The 23,762-nt window shown below is 38.9% G+C and overlaps 2 protein-coding genes, 1 long non-coding RNA gene and 1 pseudogene across 3 annotated transcripts; 1 reads left to right on the top strand and 3 right to left on the bottom strand.

Annotated features, from left to right (window-relative positions):
- Positions 1–1,766: 1,766 nt before the first annotated feature.
- LOC112199557 (uncharacterized protein At4g14100) lies at positions 1,767–2,633 on the bottom strand. The gene is made up of 2 exons (XM_024340559.2): positions 2,175–2,633; positions 1,767–2,032 (listed from the first exon to the last, which is right to left on the bottom strand). Exons 1-2 carry the CDS (start codon positions 2,587–2,589, stop codon positions 1,803–1,805), a joined length of 645 nt encoding a protein of 214 aa, XP_024196327.1. The 5' UTR covers positions 2,590–2,633; the 3' UTR covers positions 1,767–1,802.
- A 2,782-nt stretch (positions 2,634–5,415) lies between these two features.
- Positions 5,416–8,085, bottom strand: LOC112199556 (annotated as a pseudogene).
- Positions 8,086–9,088: 1,003 nt separating this feature from the next.
- LOC112197001 lies at positions 9,089–14,218 on the bottom strand. Its single transcript, XM_024337519.2, has 4 exons — positions 12,790–14,218; positions 11,395–11,966; positions 11,081–11,300; positions 9,089–10,852 (listed from the first exon to the last, which is right to left on the bottom strand). Exons 1-4 carry the CDS (start codon positions 14,023–14,025, stop codon positions 9,503–9,505), a joined length of 3,378 nt encoding a protein of 1,125 aa, XP_024193287.1. The 5' UTR covers positions 14,026–14,218; the 3' UTR covers positions 9,089–9,502.
- A 3,615-nt stretch (positions 14,219–17,833) lies between these two features.
- Positions 17,834–21,605, top strand: LOC121052515. The gene is made up of 2 exons (XR_005809302.1): positions 17,834–18,645; positions 19,668–21,605. It is a non-coding gene; the product is annotated as an uncharacterized LOC121052515 (long non-coding RNA).
- Positions 21,606–23,762: the final 2,157 nt, after the last annotated feature.

Here is a 23,762-nt window from a genome sequence, read left to right as displayed (position 1 = left end):
GTTTTCTTTGCGGTTGACTACGAGGTTTTACTAGCACTTTCAGGTTCATATGGTCAAAGTAGCCTTGGAAAGGGGCGTATGATGGTTAGAGTTTGGGCCCATTGGCCTAATGGTATCTGAAACGGCAGTTTCTTGGGGTTTTGGTTTATGTCCCCCCCCCCCCCCCCCCCCCCCGGGTATGATTTCTAGTTGATTGAATGGTTATTTATCTTTTTCTCAAAAAAAAAAACGAAGAGGCCTCCAATCCGAAATTGTGGAATGTAAATGATCAGTTTTTTAAAGTAATTGATTTAGAACAAGAATTTATAGCAAAGTTGATTTCTCTAAATATAATATCTCAGGATCACCGTCCAAATATGTGAAGGTATTTTGCATTTTGATTCTATTTCTTGTCACTTTAAAAATGAACTATTGAATTTTGAAGTGCAACAAAAGTCTGATTTGTTTTGGTATTTATTTTTTTTAATTTTTTCATGACTACTATTAGCAACTCTTTATTTTTTCCGGCATGGTAAATTTTTATAATAATTTTGATGGTAATAACAATTATACAAGGGATTGGTAGAAATATTCAAAAGATAAATTGAATTATAGAATAACTCATACAATATTTCTCATTTTCTATCTAAGATAATGATGAGGTGAATCTTGTATCAACTAGCTGCTTACACCTGTCCAAACTAATTACAATACCTTCAAAATTAACATACCTACAAATTATGATCCGGAAAAGATGAGTTGGAAAAATAAGTTATTTATTGTTGGCATACCTTTAACTTATAGCATGTTACTCTCAAGGTTCTCAAACCGCTACATATATATTAAGAAAATATAAGTACGAGTTTGAATATCTTTTGTCTCTTATTTGTAGATTTCAATTTACTCCAATATCTCAAAGTCCATTTACAGAAAAGAGAGACACCTACCTACCTACAAATTCAATTTAAGTTGTTGTATCCAATATCTTAAGGTCCATCACCTACATACAGATTCTACAAATTAAATGAGTTGTTGAAACTGAGCATCAAAACTGGACTAGAGGATGAAGAAGGTGTTGCGCCCCATAGGTTAAAGATTGTCTAGTCATAGATATTTTTCTTACATTCTACCATCAAAATTGCACTTCTCATGCGCTTTGTGTGAGCTGAAGAGTCGCATATCGGATGGCCACAATTCCAGTCTGAACAATAAAATTAACTTCTACACTATATGAATTAAGGAAAGATACATTCCAGCAGGAATGCCAAAATCTCTTCCCAAGTTCCCAATCCCTCACTGAGCTCCCTCACAATAGATGCTGCCTTCTTCACACTAACATAGATTTGATTTTTGTTGTGAGATTTCTACTCTCAAACACATGCAATTATATTACCCCATGATGAATGGGTTGGTGATTTTTTGCTTGCCATTCACCTTTATGCCTTCCTAGACTATTTTCTTTTTTTCATTGGTGGCTGGTACTTATGCACCAGTGCGTAGTGCAACTGAAGCAAGCAGTTAAGAGTCGGGATTATGAATGAAGTGCATGTCCTAGGCCTATTTTCCCTTCCGAGATCTCTGATTGCCTGGACTAACAATCTTTTTCAGAGAATTGCTGCCGGATTGGAGTATGAATTCGGGAAAGAAGATCACAATGTACGTTATCAAAGAAATTAGGAGTCTAAGAAGAGATCTGTCCTTTAGTTTTATTTTCAGTTTTGGCCTAGTGTCCTGGATTAGCTAGGAGTAGTTTTCCTAATCACCAAGGAAGATCAAATATATTCTCAACAAGTTTAGGATAAAAATCTATACAATAATTAATATTAGAGTACCATTGGATCACATGAATAGAAAATGAAGATCACTAAAAAAAAAATCAAATCCCCATGAAAGGACTTCTTATCAATCCGTCCATATATAGAACCAGTGATAGAAAACCCTGCTCCCTTGTTATCACTTTCAGCTTTCTTATCAAAACAGTAGACAGGAGCTTGCCACTTTGCATCTTCGAGCACAGCTCCGACCTCAAATGTCATCGCATGTGCCTCCCTCCCTGCACACATCGAAACAACCAAATAGATTCCAAATTCGACTTCCACAACCCAACTGATAAAACCCAGAATCCGAATTTCGCAAATATGAACCGCAAAGGGATTGATCAAATAATGTAATCAATCACTAGTGCCAGCACTTACCTGTGTAAAAGACCCAAAGAACAGGCCTCTTGGTGACAACTTCCTCATAATACTGAAGAAAATCGACCTTGGTCCAAACGTTGCAGAGGAGCCCATCCACGTGGCGCTGACCCATATACTCAGCTCCGTCGAACCAATTGGGGCGGAGAATACCTACTTCAAGTTGAACGCTGCTGCAGCTTTTGGAAGAGTCTAAGCTGTAGAAGAAGGAGGTGCCGTTGTTCCATTCGAGGTCGTAGAGGATTGAACCCAGCTGATCCTGTACGATGTTGAAGTTTCGACCGCTGGGCCAGTCATACCAGAGGTCGATTATCTGGAGGGTTCCGTTAGGGAGAGATGAGGAGGAGAGAGGAGAGGTGAGGAGGATGAGGATTGCGATGAAGGAGGTGTTGAGTTTGGCTATGGAAGAAGACATTGCTACGGGGAAGTTCCGCTCAGTGCCTCAGTTCTGGTCTAACAGAGGAGAGTGTCATTTGATGATATCGAAGTGTTGGGTCACATTGGGACAGGTGGCTCAAATATGTAACGACTATAGTTATTTTGTTCAATCGAAAAAAAAAAAAAAACAACAACAACGATGAAAATATATTAAAACATAGCTTTCTAAAGAAGTACGATGTAAAAAACTTGATATTGTCAATGATCATACAAAATACACGTAATAATATAGGATTTTTTTGTCGTTAAGGTTTCATCACCGTTCCAAAATGTGATTAACATTTTGATTTCATTTATTGTGACTTTTTTTAATTTTTTTTTAATTAGGAAAAATATATTCATCGCAAGTCAGAATAAGCCGTTACATACCCTTCTGCTGTCGTTAAACGTAGACAGACAAAAAGCTAGTGGTAGTACCCACAAGTGGTACGTACATATAGTCCTACTCATTATACAATCAAATACGTAGAGGTAGAGAGGACCCTCCTTTGATTTCATTTCTTGTCACTTGAATAAAAGAGATTATGTTGAAGTAAAAAATGTTTTATTTTGTTTTCATGATATTTTTTTTTGGGATAATGACCATTTACACAATTTTAGACTGAGCATTTTTCACTTACCCAAACACTCTAATAGATTGCCCACTTACCCAAACACTCTAAGAGATCATTTCCCTAATACCCAATTAAGTTTTTTTTTTATTCATTTTTATTTATTTTTGGGACAATTTTGCCCTCTCCTTCTTTATCACTTAGAGAGAGAAGTCATAGGAGACCTTGCCGGACTCATGTGACCAGTGGCCGGCTGCGGACTCTAGTGACCGGAATCTGGCGACCGTAATCCAGCAATCGGTCACAGGAATTCCGAATCCGACTACTAGACCGGTGACCGGATTCCAGCGTCTGATTTTGTTACCTCTCAATAATACCCAGTAATCATATTATTGCTCCCCAATAAATATATTACTGCCCCCCAATAAACATATTATTGCCCCCCAATAACAAGTTTATTAGAGATCAATATTTAGTGAAAAATGAAGATGTTTTTAATTTTGAAAGTTTTAGTAGGTTTATCCAAATAAATAATCTTATTACTGCCCCCAATAATCTTATTATTATCTTCCAATAATCATTTCCACACATTTAATCAAACACCTTCTGTGCATTACCAGGCCAACTTGCCAATTTCGCAATAACCATTCATCAATTAGCCCAGAAAATGCAGTGGGTAGCAAAAAAAAAAAAAAAAAAAACCAGAAATTGATTTGGGCACCCAATCACCATCTTCGCCGCTCTCTTGCATCAGAAACACCTCCTTCGTTCCTTCCCAACCTCACAGCTCCCTCGAATTCTGGAAACCCCCGGGATCCCTGAGATCAGAACATTCGAATTGAAGAGTCTCCTCATCGTCTTCCAGCCATAGACAGCTAGCCACCGGCTATGCAGATCCTCATCAATATCTCCGGCGTTGCAGATCCTCATCGACCAACACCGATTGCCCGGTTGTTGGCATCGGAGTCGTTGTCGTTGTCGTTGTCGGAGTCTGTGTTGCACGTCGGCGGATTGAGCCTCGATGTCAGACCTATTTGCAGCACGACGATTGCGCCGGAGTTTCTGTCTGAGTCGAAACCGTGTTGCACGACGACGGATTGAGAGCCTTGATGCCGTACCGATTTAAGTGTCGACAACGGCGCGTTTCCGGTGGCCTCGGATTGGTCCTCGACGACGTTGCTGGGGGAGGGAGGGAGAGAGAGACAAAGAGAGACTCAGGGAGGAGAGAGAGTTTGAGAGGAGAGAGAGATCGATGAGTTTTAGATGAATTGATAGGGCAAAATTGTCATTAAATGTTAAATTTGGTGAACTTAGTGGAGTAAGTGAGAGTATATCGGCCTAAATTTGGGTATTGGGTATCCTTTTTCTTAAGGAAAAGAAAACTTCCTTGTTTTGAGTCTTAACTTTTTTAACATAAATTTTAATTGTATTGTGTCAGGGATAATCATGATGATGAGAACATGTATAAAGAATAAAATAATGTTAGAAAAATAATTACAACTGTATATCCTAACATGTCTATTAATACATGTGCTAGCTGCCAACAAACAAAGTGGAATTTAGTGCAGGGTATAAGGGCAAAAATATTAAGTTGGCAATTAGTTATTCACTATCCGCATACCACACACAATCGTGTAGTAATCTGGCGTCTCTTCTAGCGACTCTATAGTAATCATTATTCAACGTCATATACACTAAGAATAGTCAAGTTGTAGTTTGAGCCACCTCTTGCCAATTTCAGTTTACTCAAATATCTTATTGTACTCCTACTTGAAACCAAGTTATTGAAACTAAGTATCATGGCTAGAGAAGAGGATGAAGAAGGTGGTGCAGCGGTCGTTTAAATATCCTCTAATCGTACAAATTGCAATTGCATTCTACTATCAACTTGCACTGATCTCTTTCAATGCTTGTGACAGATACTGATCCTGCGATTTGTATGAGCTGAAGAGTCACATATTGGATGCCCACGATTCAAGAAAGTAATTAACTATATTGTTACTGACATTCAAAACAAAAAAATTTACTGTCAATTCTGTTACAGGTGTTCAAGTTTCTGACTTTTGCCAGATTTCATTACTCTGAGATTGGATATGAAATTTGGCAATTACCATTTTTTTTTCTCTGTTCTGTGTAACTTATCTAATGGTTTCTGACCCCAACTTTGATCGATGCAAATCGGAGTGTCTTGTAGTTTTTCATCCATGCCAGCTACTTGCTATTCTTGTATTAGCTACAGTTCCTTCAGCTTATTGTGCAAGTACTTACTATTACTTAGTAATACCAGAAAGATTTAGTTCTCATATTGGTCAATATTCAAGAGGCAACCAATCTGAACAACAAGATTAGTTTCTAGACAATAGAAATCTGAAGCAGGAACGCCAGAATCTCTTCCACCGTTGACTAGGCAACCACCACAGATCTTCCCAAGTCTGAGCTCCTTCACAACAGATGCTGCCTCCTTCACACTAACACGGATTTGATCTCTGTTGTCTCTTTCACGAATTGTCACCTAGGATGTAGAATCAACCATTATCGCAAAGGGTACACCGAGCTCATCAGTACGTGCATAACGTTTCCCAATTGAGGTACCTGATCAAAATCAAAGATACAGTTAACTTGAAACTTAAAGTAACTGCTTGGTAATTAGACCAAGCATGAGAAGCTCATAACTGAGGGCACGTATGGAGATAATTCTCAGTTCCTACCTGTAGTATCCATTTTATGCGATATGCCAGCAGCAGTCAATGACTTGGAAATGTCCTTAGCAACAGCCTCAAATTGTTGGTTCCGAACCAGAGGGAAAACCGTGCACTTAAAAGGCGCCACAAGTGGGTTAAAGCGAAACACATTCAATTGTTCATCCCCAGTTTTATCTGGTCTGGGGTAAAAGGAATGCTCAAAGAGACGATATATAATCCGCCCAATACCAAATGAAGGCTCGATTACTGAGGGTGTGAATTTTCTTTGATGTTCTCTTGCTTTAACCTTTGAAATTGTCACCATACTGCTCTTAATAGATACATGTTCCCCAAGAGTGCAGACAAAGAAGTCCACCTCCCCTTTCGAGTCTAACTCAGCCTTCATCTTTGAAATTTCTTCTTCATTCATAGCCTGAAATGCATAAGTTAATAAATATACTCAAACAACATATACAGTAGTACGTCATAGAGGAGATTCTTTAGAGTTCACCTCCAAAGCTTCAAGCACATTCTTTTGCTTCTTCCCGAAAGCAGGGCCAAGCTGTTTCTTTACCGGAGATATAACCAATATCTGAAATTATATAACAAAGTCAAGAATGATATATGTTTGGAGAGAGTCCGTATATATGTCATCACAATACCTTTACTAATTACAGTGGTAATGCACAGAATGCAAAAAGCATTACCTCCACGTCTCTTGGTTCTGAAAGTTGTTCATGTGCCTCAAAACGACTTTTCCCCTGCCGAAGAGCAGAAAACAATTGTCTATGAACATAGACTTATCATATTAAAGCATAACATTGTAAGTAACATCAAACAAGTCCTAACCGAATGAGCCTTCAAGTCATATGCAGATCTATCTGCAATAACGACACACTCAATCCAGCCATAGGAAGTCTCAATCTCAGCATCCCAGCAGTCAGCAGCATAGTGAGCCATTTCTTTAGCAAGGTGTTGCCTGAACCTCAAACGGTTCTTGTCTATACCCAGACGAGTGAGGAAGAGATATACCTCTCCCAATGAAGTAGCCAAGAGTTTCATTCTCCACATTCTTGGAATCCAAAATGACATCAGATCATAGTCAGTAATGTCACTGGAAGAGATACAAAAGAAGAAAAAGGAAGTTGAGTAAAATGTGATAAAACCAAACCTTAGAATGCACCGCTTCACCCACTTTGATTAATCTTGCAGATTGCCCAGGCTTTTGTTCATCCCTTGGGAACATCAGAAGTTCCAACTTCTCAACGCTGGGGAATTTCAGGTGAGATTTGTCTTTAGGATCAACAAAGTGCTCAATCTCTGCGAGTGTGAACTCACGGACTCTCAACAGGCCTTGGCGAGGAGATATCTGCACATATAACAACATGTCAGGAATTGACACAAGCTGGACATCCACTCCCCAACAAAAACCATTCAAGCAAACTACAAATTACAAGCATTCTCGTAGTGGTGAAAAACAAGAAAGAGTGAACAAAACATGTATAAAGGAGACATTATCTTATTTTGGATCATGAGAGAAAATTATGACCTCGTTTCGAAAAGCCTGGCCAACTTGAGCAACAGCACAAGGCAGCTTGCACCCATTGTCATAGTAAATGTCCATAAAATTCACAAATATGCCTTGCGCAGTTTCTGGGCGAAAGAAACTGCAAGTATGATGTAATATATAAATATTTGAAGGAAAAAGAAACAGCTAGCTCTGAACTTCTTTAATGGTTCAAATGCTCACCCAGTGCTCGAACCAGACGGACCAATTGATGTTTGAAACATCAAATTGAAAGGATAAGGATCTGAGAGAGGATGGTTATCTGTTTCAGGGGCTGTAATCCCATATTTCTTGATGCATGCACCCAGCTCTTCAGCTGATAGACCGTCCAATTTCGAAAGCACTTCTTTCAGCTCCATTGCCATCTCTGAACTAATGTGACGGTCCTCTTCAAGCTTCTTATTGCAGAAATCCTTGAGCAAGTGATCAGCCCGGTAGCAAGTCCCTTTCTTCTTATCCTTAACCATAGAGATCAGTGAACTTATCTACATGGCCAGATGCCTTCAAAACAGCCTCTGGCATGAGGCAAGTGCTGCATGATCAAATAGCATAGAGATCAGAAACAAGGCCTCAAAGCCGTAACTGACACACACACACAGAATTGGTTAAGTTAACCCTAACCTGATGCCAAAGTGAAAGGACATTCTTCTTGAGTTTGCAGCCGGGCGAGCCATAGTCGTAGAGGCCAGCAACGGCGCCGTAAATCTTGAAAGACGGGATGTAAAAGAAGCGCCGTTCAAGAGTGTTGCCCAGAGCACGGCGGGAGCTTTCTGTATCATCACTCATGATTCAGGTGGATTTGAAGTCCAGATCGACACGCAGTCTAATGTTTATTGCAGAAATTGACCTATTGTCTCACAAGAACACTTCCAACGATTTGAAAAAAAAAAAAAAAAAAAAAAAAACTATCGACAAATTGGTGTGGATAGAGGTAACAAAAACTATATATATACGGCTGATGTCAACCAACAAAAAAACTTTCCAGAATAATTACTTGGGGATCAAGTATCCTGAAACCCTTAAAAAGGGTATTAATACTAAAACCCTAATAGGCTATTAATAGGGTGATGAGTTGAAATTCTAATTTTACGGGAATTATTTGTAAAAATCCGGGATTTCTATTCCCGTCTGGAGACTCCTTTTCACCCCGCCATCATCATGCAGGTGCCCGCATCAGAGGCTCTACATCATAATCATCGTTGTCAATCATGCACCAAAGATTTCCAGCACTTGTCTTCGAAGTGAGGAGACTATATTTGCGGTTATCACAAATGATCCTGTGTTTGGAAGGAGGGAGAAGCAGTTGTTATTAGAGGAGAGGGGCAAAAGGGAGGACCAGGCATTCCAGATATGTTAACACAAACCAGTGCAATTATGGGTGCAGGACAGGGGGAAGTAAACGGCATTATCCCTGGTTTGGTGTATGGCATAACAAGTAGTGTTGGTTCATCTGAGGCTGGTTTGTCACATTAGGTTAGCTTCGCTTGTATTGATCATTTTCCTGTATTAAATTAAATCCTTCCGTTTGTTCTGAAACTATCAAGGAATTTGGAACATTCAACACAAACTGATCCAACAATGACTCGGTATCTCCGACAAACACAATAGCAACTGAAACCCAGTAAACATCAAGATCGGAGCTCGAAAAGAAGTCTAAGCCAGCAAGAACCATTACCGTAGCAAGAAGAATAATTTCCCTTGATAAGAGGAAAGGCACAAAACTCATGTTTAATTGTTTAAACAAGTATCGTAACAAGTACAACAGAAGTCGCAGTGCACAATATTGCAATTTGGACAAATATCCCCAATCGTTTTAGAATTCTAAGTGGATGCAAGGCATTAAATATAAGGCTATCAGCTATGAGATGACCAAATAAACCTGATCTTTGCTTGGAATGTCAACTCATATACTTCAAGGTCTCGGTATAATTACTTGCTGTAATGGCTCAAAAGGCAGCCGACAGTTCAGGCATTCCAGGGCAAGTAAAAGCCTAAATAAGGGTAAGAACATTTGAAACAAGAAGCAAACCTGAACTCTTTCACTCCTGATCTGAAAATTGCCAAAACATATAGTACAGAGTATGTGTTTGTCTAAATATACTTCAATCCTGAGATGTACTGTTGTCTAGATACTAGATACTGGGCTAGGGAATAAATAATTCCCAAGAGACCTAATATCCTAACCTTCAGCACATCCGTTATTATTACAGATGGCAAATTAAGGGGCATAGTTATCAATGGAGTTGAGTCTGTCTGCTTTGTTAAACTCCACACATACCTGTTGAAAAGGATATGGCTCGGGAATGTAAGAATAAGGAGTGCCAAATTCTTCACAGCAAAGAACCAATCCGGACCACCAATTTCCAATCCCCAACCTACATTCCCATGCCAGATTTCTTCCCATATGCTGTACACAGCAGTGATGACTAGGTAGGATGATATAACTATTGTAACAGGGAAATACCTCTGCTTGTCCCCAAACCCAGCAACAAAATCCGAGTCCTGGTTGAGTAGCAGCAAAATCGGTGCCAGGAAGAATATTGCACGGTTTGAGCCACCTGTGAGATTGACATTTAGGATGATGCATATGGCAAAGCACATCACAGTAGCAACATTACCAACTGCTGGCATCCATGCTCCCTCAGCAGCCATTTTCTTGATTGTGAAGGATGAGATACTAGAAGCCCGGCGCTGTTGCATGAATCTCATTCTTGAAGGAAAGCTAGTAGATGTGCTTTGACCAGAAAGACTGTGTCTGATTCCACTCCTTTCAGTAGCCTTTTCCCTCAATAATGAGGCGAGTTCATACTTTACCTCCAGAGCTACTAGCATGAAAATTGCTGCATAAAGACCAAGAAGAGATGTCCTTGCCCCCTCAACAGCAAATAGAGTTGTAAGCTTCCTCTCTTCTTCTCCTAGGTCTCCAAATCCACCATCCCCAAGAATGCTTTTAATTCTCACTTGGCCCTCCAAAAGATATGTCACAGGAAAGAGAGCTACTAGTAAAGCAAATATCCATGGAAGCAGTTTCGTACTTGAGGCAGATGGGAAATGAGTGAAAACCACAAACACAGAGGTACACACCATGGTTACAACAATGAGGACATGCAAGAAAGCTGCCTGGAGGAAGAACTCAGTAGATATGTAGATACCTAGAGCAAGTCCCATGGCTATGGAATAAAACACTCTCAACTCAACCATGTATTTGATTGGTATAACAGATGTAATAGCAGCTAGAGTAAGCAGGATAGCCACAATTAGCAGCCATGATGGCCACATAGGCTTTGGTGCGATGAACCCGTATATGGAGACGTCATCAACAGACTGACGGGCAGCTTTAATTAGGTCAGACCGGTAAGTCCATGATACTGGAATAGGTGGTTGCAAAAGGATAAAGAGCAAGCCAGTAGCCACCACCAGCACTAAGCATCTCTTCGCAGGCTGCACAGAGGAGTAAAAAATAATTAGTTATACACCTGTAAGTTCGGTGATAAAAAATGTTCAGTAAAAAGCTTCATAAACTACATGAAGTTTGGAAAGCTATTCTCTTCTCTTCGTATAGCTCAGTGTGGTTTCCAATAATGGTTATAAACCTAACTAACTATGAAGTGATGAGAAAAAGTGAGGAATTCTCTTATTATATAAAAGAAAGAAAAAAATAATACATACCAAGACATGAGAGAAGTGGAAAGCCACAATAGGGACACAAGCCAAGCCCATCAAGACAATACAGAAGCCCAGGAGTAGGCCATCAGAGGGAGCTCTTCCATTCCACCACTGCAAGGCTTCAAAGACTGTTTCACGACAAAACCAAACTGATAAGGAAACCACACCTGCATGTGTATAACCTTGCCAGGTTTGCATCTTTGAGGCTGTCCTTGACTTATCCCTGTAAACCCCAGCAACCAAAGAACCAATAAATTAGATATTTACAAATCAAAGGCCTATGAACCTCTAAAAACTAAGTAAGACAGAGTAATTACTTGTAGAGAAGCAATGGTGGCGTTACAGCCAACAATAGAACAGCTGACATCCAGACAACCGACTTTGATGAAATCACTAGCATACCCAGCTTTGCAGAATAAAGACATGTCAAAACCCAAACTGCCTTCGCACCAATTCGATGATCCGCAGACAGTCTTCTCACCAAAGCTAAACCCACAAATGTTGTCACGAGAACCATGTAGCTTGGATACATTACATCATCCTCAAATCCATAATAATATATCCCAGAGTAATTAAAAAATCGGTTCTCAATGTGACATAAAAGCAATGCATGAGTGACTAAACCAATCTCTGTCAAAAAGTGGAGCTTCGAAGGAAGTAGAGCTAGACCAGGAATAGTCAAGGCCAAGACAACATTCAAAATAACAAGTTTGCAGAAGGATTTCAGGGACATGCCTGCCATCCAAATATTTAGATCCCAGAAATTGTGCATTACAAACCATGTAACCATCAGGCTCCCAAGCACAACAAAAGCAAAGTAGGATGGAACACTCTTCTTTGTAAAAAAGCGAGCCAAATAGAAGCCAGCAACTGAAGGCAGTGGAAGGAACTGTAGGACAAAGAGAAGCAGTAGTTATTACTTGTCCAACATTTATAACCTTAAATTAAGACATATCACAATGCATTATATCATCCATTCCACTTTCCTTTCATAAAGTTGACGGGAAAATACATACAACAATTAACATGACGTTCAGTTTGGCAAATATTTCCTACAAAACATTACTATCATATGGTGCCTAAGATTGCAAGACACAAAGGTAACTGAAGTTTCAACAACAGAACGAATTACAGGATTACCATGGCCTAACACGCTTCATTTCAGTGGTGTTTTAGAAAGATAATATTGAATCCCTTTGGTGACTTATACACTAATGAAGTAAAAGCAGAAAGCAAGCTCAAGCATCCCAACAGCCCAAAGAAATGACAAAGTGGCTGGTGTGTGTTCTGCTATGTTGACAGAGTTAAGTGCAATGAGAAGTGAAGTGAAGGTTCCCAGAAACCATGTGCGCTGCAGATCCGTTATTCATTGGGGTATCCATAAACTATCATTGTACATTGATTCCTCATGCAGTTGACCGATTAAATTCAACTTTTAGTTTGGCAAATTGTAAGAGATATAATGTACAGTGACTGTCTCACCAGATCGACACAAACCCTTAAACCATCAAATAAACCTGGACTGCTGAATTTGAAGCACAAAAGATTTGTGAACAAATACAAATTTATAGCAGATGCTATAGTATATTTTAAGTGAAATAACCTATAAGTAAGAATGCAAAATTACAGCACCTATATCTACCTAATGTAATAGATAAAGCATGATTGTTCACAAAACATGAAACAGAAATCTTGGGAGGTGAATTGCATACCAAAACAGGAAATCCGACAACGATAGCTCCAGCAGCACTCACTACAACAGCCAGAGCAGTGAAAGCCAGGGAGCTGAAGGCATCAGATATCATACCCAGCGCATAGGCACCAGCTCCAGCTGCACCTCCAAGCATTGTAGTAGTCACCAAAAGGTAATTCAAAGGCGGAGGCACCTGAATGTATCTCCCAAATGAATGGAAAACAACTCTAATCTCCAAGCAGATTACAACAACCACCAAAGCAACGGCGCCATTCATCACTTGAATTCCTCGCAGCTGGTTCGGATTCTTAGTGACCCACCAGAGGGCTCCCCTGGTAGAGGCCAGGAGCTGGAACAGGAAAGGAATGAAGAAGAGCAGGAACAAATCAGAAACCGCGGCGGCGGATGAGAACATGATGGAGTAGTGAGAGGCAATGTGGAAGAGTAGCGGGAAGAACAGCAGATACAGAGTGTGGATGCAACTCTCGAGGGGGCTGAGTATCAAATTCTCATCAGGAACCTCGCCGCCGTGGTACTTGGAATCCTGCTTGGTCTTGAAAGACGAAATGCGAGGAATGGAGTAGAGCCAATAGAAAACGCAGCTGAAGGCCATGAGGTAATAAGAAGCATTGCTCATACCAACGGCGGAGATGGTGGCCCAAGTGAAGAGTGAGGAGGCGGCGAAGGGGACACAGGCGAAGAGGAGGCGCTCGAGGGCGAGCACAATTGAAGGATTCTCGATTTGAATCCACTTGAACTGGAGGGAGACCCAAACGCCGATCAAGAAATTGGTCTCGGCGCAGAGGAAGGCGGCGAGGCCGGCGAGAATCCACGAATTGAAGGAGGTCCACAGTGACGAGCTGAAGAAGAAGGCGATCTGAGAGAAGACGAGGGAGAACCAGACGCCGAAGAAGGCACCGGACTTGAAGTTGAGGGCGTCGATGATGTAGGAGATCATGAGGCCTAGGGTTAGGGTTGCGACGACCGGAGTGCCGCCGAGATCGAGGAGGAAGGCGGCGCAGGGGACGAGCGCGACGGCCATTCTGGCGTTGTGCGCGAAGGCGGCGGGCGTGAATCGCGAGTTCTTGAGAGATCTAGAAGCAGCAGCGCCGTTGCTGAAGCGGGAGTCGGTGGGGCTAGGGTTCGGGGAGCCATTGCTGAAGGCGTTGGAGGAGGAGGAGAGAGAAGAAGAAGCGCTCGCCGCCGTTGAGATGTACGGACGGAACAACCGCGGCTGCAGCTCCGGCGGCATCATTGCTTACTTTATCAGTGTCCGTCAGGACTGATGGTCTAGTCGTTAGAGAGTGTGTGTCTAGTGTGGGAGACTTTTCCGGCGATGATTTCTTCTTTGTTAGCTTTGGGGAGATTTGGAAATGGGGAAGTCGTGACGTGTCTTGGGAGTGTTCTGCCCGTTGGATCTTGATCTAGCGGGCTATATTTGCCAGTGCAGGCTACGAATGGTGGGTGACCAGTTCGTGACTGTTCTACTTTTTTTTTTTTCTCCCCTTCGAATCAGTGACTTTTCTACCTTGCGGCGTGTGCTGCCCTGTATGTTCTCTATTTTCTTTGGGTGTTTAGTATTTTTTACATATTAGGACTATAAATTCACCAATTTTGACTTCTTCGAATTGTCGATTTTTTTTTTAGCGTAATAAAATAATGTGGACTTCACAATCAAAATTAATTAGCGATCACCTTACGGAAATTCATACATGAGGTGATGGGGTTGTGGTGACAGGTACGTGTTCCACGTCAGTCCTTTAAGGTTGAGATTATAAGTCTGCTCTAACAAGTAGTGACGGAGGTGTACGATAGCTTTACTCTCTCCAAACTTTTTGTAACAAAAAATAAAATCAATTAGCGATGAATAGAGTTGACTAAAATTATAGGCAACGTTATCATTTTCTCAATATCTCGAGTTTGTTTAAAAATGAATCAAATTATTATTTGATTTTCGGCTATTAAATTTTCTGATTAGTCGAACTCATTTATACAGTGGAAATCACTGAAGGAACGGTTTTGAGGGATCCTGGAGGACAAGTAAATTTGACAACTTAAACATGTTCCCTTAAAAATTGTCCCTTATGTAGTAATGTTTTACTCATTTATAATTTATATTTTGAACTATGATAGTCTTCTGTTTGGAAATAAAACTTGATGAGAGAAACTCTTTACTTACAGTCAATTTATTTGATTTAACGCTTAAAATTGAGAGTTAAGAAAACGGGCGGCACTATCCTACATCGGAAAATATTGGAAAGTAGAGAGTTAACTAAATTCTTTCAGGCCTCTGCCAACAAAGGTTGGCCGTAAGGACGGCTTTGTGTTAGAGCCCCCATCTAAGTTCAAATCTCGCTGTCAATTATCTATCCTTTGTTGGTGGGTAATCTAGAAAATGTCCTGCATAATTCCATACCAATGGGCTGGGCTGGGAATTTGGTCAGTTTCGTAAGTCCTGTTGAGTCAAGGTCGTAGGTTTGCTCTGGCCCTGGTAGTGTAGGAAAGCCTCCCTCAGTTCCTCTTACCCGAACTTTTGCTTACCAAAAAAAAATTCCGGCCTCTCTGACCAGGGAAAAAAAGAGTTTGGGTCACTGTTTGGTCACTTCGGTAGGTAACGCTACATCTTTTCTTGACCTGATTCTCTGGGACATAACTATTTCACTTCGATCAGTACTGATCGACCTTTCATCTTTGAATTGCTGGGCTTAGAGCTGGACAACAACGTAAGAATTTTATGTGGATCATTGTTTTCTTAACATTGATGGGACAAAATGTGGATCATTGTTGAACTGGGCCTATCAAAGTGTTCAACTTTTGTTGGAACAAAATGTGGCAATTAGCTCGAGTGCTCAGAAAAATGTATAAGATGTTAACGGTGAAATGAAAAACTCAAACAACACAGCCCAACTGTACCTCACAATAGATATGGTCAATGAAAAAACGTGGCCACCAAATCAAATAGCTCACTCTCTGCTCTTTGGGTCAGTGAAATCAGATTTTATTATAATAAGAAAATTTATAATAGAGGCTTTCACCCTCACTTTTGGGAATGGTTAGAGTCACTGAATGAACTAAAAGGAGGCAGTCCAACTTGTTTGAGGAAAACTCCTTAGAGTGAAATTCTCTTAAAGTGAATTTTAGTGAGGTAAATCTCTTCGAGGTCAATCTAAGTAAGGTGGAATCTCCTCAAAGCGGATTTAAGTGAGGTAAATCTCTTCGAGACCAATCCAAATAAAGTGAAATCTCCTCAAGGCGGATCCAGTAAAGTAAATTTTCTTGAGACCAATCTACTTGAGGTGAAATCTCCTATAGGCTTATCCGAGTGGGGTAAATCCCCTCAAAGCCAATCTAAGTAAGAAGGAATCTTGTCTAAAACGACCTAAGTGAGGTGAAATCATGTTATGATCAACAGACGACTGATGACCCAATCTATATGAGGAGTGCTGAGAAGTTCAGATCGCCTTAAGGAGAAATCCTCTTGAGGTGGATCTAGAAAAAATGAAACTAGTCAACGGAATTGCTTAGCTCAGCCGAATCCGTAGAAATCAGGAAGTACATCCCTACATTATCTTGAGAGTGACGTAATGGATCCACTAACGTATGACTTGCGGACCAAGCACACCACTATACACACCAGTCGAGATATTCGCTCGACTCGCCTATAAATACTTGGTGAAACGAAACATTTGAGGTAAGCAATCGACACCATCTACAGCTACTTCAACTCATACTATTACTGATTTAGGCATCAGAGTATCTTTTGCAGGTACCCTATCTTTTTCAAGCCTGACTTGCCAAATATTGAACCAAATTTGAAGACTGCTAACTAATTTTTTGAGCGGAAAGCTTTCACTCCTGCTTTAGTCAGAAGAAGTAGGTAATTAAGGAGATGTTCTATTGAATTTTTCAACACCAACAAGGCTCACACTGAAATAAAATAAAGAAATGTTTTTTTTTTTTTTGAATAAAGTGAGGTCATCCTAATATTGTATTTCAGCAAGCAGTACCAACACAACACACCCTTAGGGACCGTAAAAAAGAGCCATATTATAGAGTACCCTAAGAACCTATTCTCAATACAGAATAAGAAACCAGTATACCCCCAATACACCCACCTTTTAAGATTACGCATCTTTGTTCTAACAAAAACCTAACGCTCTGAAGAGAATTATATCCAGATTTATAGGTAAGATTCCCTATGGAGACGAATAAGACGAATTATATCCAGAGTAAGGAGAAACTGATCCTAAGTTTTCGGTCAACCTCGATTTATTCGCTGTCCTACCACCCCAAGCTTCGCCACCGATCATTTCTTGAAGCCCAGAAGATGATGGCCATGCTCTCCAAGTGGCTTGAACAGATTTGAAGCATGGAGGGAGAATTGAAGCAAATCGGAAAATTGAGAAAAATCTCCGATCCACCCACTGTTGAGGTAATTTTCGGCTAATTGGCCTTGATTCAAAATTTGTGCTAGTTGTGAAAGTTGTTCTACATGTTGGGAGGAAGATTTTAGCATAGGTCTCACCACCTAATTCAGCGGTTGCCAGTGGCGATGCTTGGTTGCGTTTTCGGCCATACCATGGGCATTTTCTAGTTCTATATACGATCTACTTGTCGATACGAGCATTTCGATATACAACAAGTAATTTTTGGAGATCGTATGATTATGTTAGGGTTTTTACGGTTTCGATCGTTTGGGTTTTCGATCCGTGAGAATCCGGCCGTTCGATCGACTTGTAGTTTTGTTGTATTGACCTCAAGGTTCTAAAAAACTCTAGGCGCTAGTCGGGCTGTGACCCGAGGCCTAGCGCCCAGGGGCCTAGGCGGGGACTAGACGGTTTTTATTTTTATATTTTATTTTTATTTTTATAACATATAATTATATAAATAAAAATATAAAATATAGATAATGTTTGAAAATCAAAAGAATGGCATGGACCAAGACATTGCTCATTGACAAGTTCGGGTTGGGCCTTCACCTAATTTCTTTGTTGACATTTTTCTCCTTAAAAGAAAAAAAGTTTAATAAAATAAAATAAAATAATCCCACTTGGAGTCTTCAACTTAATTCCAACCTCCCACCAAACCAACTACTTTCGTTCTCTCTCTCTTCCAGTTCTCTGTATCTCTCTCTCTCTCTCTCTCTCTTCCATTCTCTGCTTCAAAACCCAAGGCAAGGCCACCACAAATCTGAGACCTCCATGATCTGCACCTACCTCAACCTAATTTCCAATCTTTAACATGTAAGCTACTAGCCTACTACTCTCTTTCTCTGTTTCGTTGTGTTCAAGAAAATTGGGGATTATAGTAAAGATTGAAGCTTTTGCTTTTCTTGAACCAAAGTGCAGAATCTCTGCACCCAAATAGTGAAATAGATGATTTTGATTTGAATTGTGATTTGTGTGCTTAGAAAATGTTTTCAGCTCTGGGTTATCGGCGAACTAAGAGAATGAGAGAAGAGAATTCGTTGAATTGACGAATGAGGATAAAAAAAAAATATATATATATATATATATATATAATCAAGCCGCCCAGCGCCCAGCCGGCTCAGCCCAGGCCGCCTAACCTCCGCCTAGCTCGCCTAGGCGGTTGCCTAGGCCTTTTTTTAGAACCCTGATTGACCATAGAAGTGTTCTGGGGACTTTGGATGGTCTCAGATGAGGATTCGACCGTTGGATTTTGGTATAATTCTGTGATGATGATCCTAGAAGTGATCTGTGGGGATCTGACCGTTAGATCATCGTATAATTGTGTTTTGTGATTTGTGTGATAAGTTGAGACTGTATGTGATTAGGTGCTTGACGAAATGATATTGGGTGAACGTTTTGTGTTTGCATGATCTTGGCTGTTAGAAAATACGCAGCTGGATTTAGAGGTGAGTAAATCTCACGTGGTTCATTTATGAACCAAGTTACATTATTGTTCTGTTTAATCACTAAATTGTGAAATTGTTTTCGGGAAATAAAGATTTATTTTAAATTATATGAACTTGATCGGGTACGGTTCGTAGGTCAGTAAAATGAGATATTAAGTATAATAACGATTTTTCTTGAGTTTTGCTATTGTGGACTATAGTTGGTATTAGTGACATTCCTAAGTGAATGACTACGTATATCTATATATATATTTACGAGAAATATATATGTATTGGTGGAATTGTTGTGATACATGCAATAATTGTGAATGAGTTTATTTATTGTTTTGAGGTATAACTTTCTGGAAACAATATGTTGTGGAAAATTGTATTTTCTATTGTTTTGAAAAGTGTGAGAAGATTTGGGTGATTTCTCCTTTTTGGTGATTTGAAACATTTTGGGTCCAGTGTGACTCGTTTGAATGTTTTGATCTAAGGGTCAGGTTGGCCTAAGGATCCGGGGTCGCAGGTTGTGACCTCAAACAATATATTGAGAATCATGCCTTTGGCCGGGTGAATGATTACGATTAGTTAGAGCTCTAGTCTGTCTGTCAACGTACAGTCATAGGGCATAACTTTGTGTTATGGCACTTGTGGGTATATGTTTTTAAAAGAGAGCTTCGGGTGTGTTCTTTCTTTTATTGTCCAGGTTGGACCGGTGTTTTATATTGAATTGTTAGGTTAACAATTTATATTGATTTTGTCACTGAGTTGACTTTTATTGTCCAGGGTAGACTGGAGTTTCATATTGATTTGTTAGGTTAACATGTCCTTTGATTTTGCCACAGTGTGATTTGTGTTGTTTCTTTTAGGAAAAGAATATTGAGTTTTTAAGGAATCATGGTGTGTGTGTGTGTTTCTCTACCTTGAGTTGAAAGGTTTTCCTAGTTATTCACGTGAGTTGTTTGACTTCCTTATTTATGTTCATTTTTCATTTCTATTATTTGATTTTAATGTAATCTCCTGAACTAAACTCTATGCAGGGATTACTACGATGTCTTTCATTTGATTTTAATGTAATCTCTAGAACCAAACTCTATGCATGGATTACTATGGTTGTAGATTATGTGTTTTTTGGTGATCGCCTGAACTAATTCTCTATGCAAGGATTTCTGGTTTTATTTAGTTTAATTTGTGAGTGCAGTTGTGATTGAGAGTGAGTTGAGAAATGTTTTATCCATTGTGGTGATAAATGCTTCTTGTCGAGAGGAAAGAAATGTAATTTCTAGGATTTGTTGTTGAGATTTCAAATGATTTGGTTTATCACAATGGTGAGATTTGTCTTCCTTAAAAAGAAAAGGATTTGATTTTGAAATAACCATTGAGTTGATTTGTTGTCCTTGAGTCGGAAAGGTGTTTTGTGGTTATTTTGGTTTACTCACACGAGCTTGCAAAAGCTTACCGGGTTTGTTGTTTCAACCCGGTGCATTATTCCATGGTGTAGAGGTTATTGTGTAGGTTAGAATATCGAGTAACGGCCGTCGGAATTGAGGTTTTGTTGCTCTCATAGCTTGGATGTAGAATTACTTTTGGTTTTAGTCTTCCGCTGTGTAGTGAGTATGGTGGGTGTGTTTACTCATTGAATTGTCATTCAGTTTAATTTGTAAACTCTTTTGTAATGTAATATGTGACTCTAAAGAGCGAGTCGATATTGACATGGTGAGCTCAGTTGGTTTTGTTGCATAGTTTAAATGAATAATTTTCTATGTGTTTTTTTGTGCTTGTGAAGTTATCGCGTTTCGGATTCGAATTTCTTTCTTCGAAATTCGGGGCGTGAAAGATTGTGTCTGACAATGTTCAGATGCACTGACATTTTGACATTGACTTGATGCTTGACCAAAGTATACATGAGACACTATAACCAAAAATCAAATAATATGAATTAATCTATATTTGTAAACAAACAATAATTTTTGCTAACAATATTTACATAGAACAATATTTTGGAACACATAAAATATACCAATTTCTTTTGCATCTCCAACTTGATCACATTTATTTCCACCAGAAGAAGCATGATCAGATTCAGTTTTTCTTTGCTGAACTCTGTCCAGTTTCATAACTTTCAACAGCAGATTGCTCTAACACTCTCTTCATTCCTCTAGTCAATTAGTCATCATCTTTGGTGACATCACTGTATTAACATATATAAGCTTGTAAAAATTTTAGATTAACTATACAAAATACACTATATTATTCAAACAACATCATACATTTCAATTTGAAGTGAAAAAACACTTATTACATTATGAAAGATAGAAAAATAACTATACCAAGCAGGGGAAGAAAAGAGAACAAAAAAAAAAAAAGCTGCAATCGCAAAACCTTTAGCAAATCACAAGCTACAATCACAATGCAATGATTTCAATCCGAACTTCACATAAAACTAAGCTTTATTTACATCAAAATTAATACTTGGAATTATTTAAATAAATTCATTTAATAACACTTAGCATAACTGTTTAAATTTTGTTGACAACATTGATTAAACATTCATACCTGAATTCAAAACACTTCCAAATTTTGATTGCACACTGTTCCCAATATCTGCAGAACTAGGGATGGAAATGGGGCGGGTTGGAGATGGGGATCACAATATCTTCCCCATCCCCGAGGTCATTCTCCACCCCCATTCCTGCTCCAATCCTCAATAAAAATTTACTGGGGACTAAGCCTCCAAACCCGCTCCAAATAGATTTTAATAAATAAAATAATTTTTTTCTCACATTGCCTTTTTAAAAAGGGAGTTTCTATTCATACCTCCAAAATTAGTATTTAGACCTCCCAACATAATAGACCTCCAACTTACTTTTACAAATAACCAATATACTATCTACACCTCCTTAATTTTCCCATAATACCCATCATCCAATGATATCAATAAAAAAAAAAAAAAAAAATTAGAGTGTTCTATTCATATACCTCCAAAATCGGTAGTTAGACCTCCATCAATTTTTGAACATTTCACAATATTATTTTACTCTTAATACAACTAAACTAAAAAAAAAAACTTTCAGTTGATAGCTCTCTCTCTCCCTCCCCCCCCCCCCCTCCCTTTTCTTATTGTTGTATTTTGTAGGCATATGCATCTTTAGAGGCCAAGAACAATTCATTTCTTCAACTTCCTAAGATTCCCTTGTTTCATATTTTTGCTCGATGGGAATAGTACGCTCTAATGGATGATTATGATTTTAAGAGAAAGTGGTCTGTTGGTGTTTTGGTTAGAGAATATTGCATATCCGAAATTGACTCGAGGAACTGGTCTGTTGATTTATCCGGTAGCTGCTTGGTAAGGATGAAGACCATAACAAAAACAAAAGGGAAAAAATGGCATGAGGATGACCATTTGTTGATTTCATACCTCTAAAAGGGAAAAGATTTTTTTTATTTTTTCTTTCTTTCTCTTTTGTGTCTTTATTGGTAATTTGACATGAGTTGACAAAGTCAACTATTTCTTCAAAAAAGAAAGAGGTCCAAATACCAATTTTGGAGGTATGAATAGAAGCTCCCTTTTAAAAATCAAAATCTACAACAAAGAAAATTAAAACATGATTAAATTCATAAATCATAATTCAGTGAGTACAAAAATCAAAACACTATTAAAGTAAAAGTGTAGTCATTAAAGTAAAGTAGTAAATGTATATATTCGTGATTTATATAATAAAAAATAAATTAATATATATAAATTATATATATATATTATTGGGGTGGGTCTGGGGATGGGGATCACAATATCATCCCTGCCCCATCCCCAATCTTAGATAGCGGAGATTGGGGATCCTCATCCTCATTCCCCATTTGTCCCCGAATTCTCCTCTCATTAGGGGTGGGTATCCAATGAAGCTCCGCCCCACTGTGGATTTTTGTCATCCCTATGCAGAACAGAAACTAACAGCTCATTTATCATAACTATATAAATGTTTACAATCAAACATAACCTTATGTTCTCTTATCAAAGTATTGAGCAATCTAATCAAAGTATTGCATTGGGAAAAACAGAAACAATCAATCATTAATCCAATAACCACTTCTCAACAAAAAAATAGATAATTACAAAAATACTTAAACAATCATTAATCTTAGGACAAAAGTTGCGTAATTGAATGATAATATGTCACGTCCCGAATTTCGAATAAAAAAAATTCAAATCCAAAACACAATAACTCAACAAAAGAACCAAATGCTTAGAATTTTTTTTCATTTAAACTAAGCAACAAAATAAATTGAGTCCATACATATCAATACAGACTCAATCACTGGAGTCCAATATTACATCACCAAGTGTTTACATAACTCGAAAGCATCAAAGTAAAGATGTAAACGCTCACTAAAAGCATACTACATACAGCAACATGATAACAAAATAAGTTCTAAACATAACGTTGTTGCAACTACACGCTGCGATCTCAATCCTGGTGGTCTTGATCTGCAGGAATAACCCCCACACCATGGAATAGTGCACTGGGTTGCAACAACAAACAACGCATGCTTAACAATTCCCCAACTCATGAATAATTTAAGCAACCAAAACAACTCCACAAATTAATAAGAACCCAAGTCCCTCATGGACAATAAAAGAAAAAAAACATCTGAAACTCTCTTTTACAAACATGTACTCATGAGAACGATAACACAAAGTGATCCCCCAAGCAGTACATTGGCAGACAGATTAGAGATCTAACTGATCGTAACCACTCACCCGGCCAAAGGCGTGGTTCCTGATTTTCTTGCCTCGATCAACAATGTGACAATAGGTCCTGAGACAGAAAACATTTAAAAAATCTCACATAACTCAAAATGTTACATTCAACTCAACGTACTCTTCAACACAATAAAAATCAACAATTGAATGATATATTGCATTCCCAAAAGACTAAAAGTTCAAAACAATAACCTGAATAAAATCACAATTATTATACTTCTTACAATGCCACACCATTAAGATATATGTTTCACGTAAATACACACACACACACACACACACACTTAGTCATCCACTCAAGAATACCACTAATACCAACTATAGTCCATAATCACAAAACTCGAGAAGAATTATTTTTATAATAAAACCTCATTTT

Source organism: Rosa chinensis, chromosome 4 (genome assembly GCF_002994745.2).
Source record: "Rosa chinensis cultivar Old Blush chromosome 4, RchiOBHm-V2, whole genome shotgun sequence".
NCBI classification, from domain to species: domain Eukaryota; kingdom Viridiplantae; phylum Streptophyta; class Magnoliopsida; order Rosales; family Rosaceae; genus Rosa; species Rosa chinensis.
This window is presented reverse-complemented; position numbering and strand designations above follow the sequence as displayed.

Bases quoted from the DNA above. Each gene is read 5' to 3' on its own strand.
- LOC112199557 (XM_024340559.2), bottom strand. From the start codon at position 2,589: ATGTCTTCTTCCATAGCCAAACTCAACACCTCCTTCATCGCAATCCTC. The intron at 2,033-2,174 runs GTAAGTGCTGGC...CGATGTGTGCAG, and splicing joins TCTTTGGGTCTTTTACACAG to GGAGGGAGGCACATGCGATG.
- LOC112197001 (XM_024337519.2), bottom strand. From the start codon at position 14,025: ATGATGCCGCCGGAGCTGCAGCCGCGGTTGTTCCGTCCGTACATCTCA. The intron at 11,967-12,789 runs GTATGCAATTCA...TTTGTCCTACAG, and splicing joins TTGTCGGATTTCCTGTTTTG to TTCCTTCCACTGCCTTCAGT. The intron at 11,301-11,394 runs GTAATTACTCTG...TGGGGTTTACAG, and splicing joins CCACCATTGCTTCTCTACAA to GGATAAGTCAAGGACAGCCT.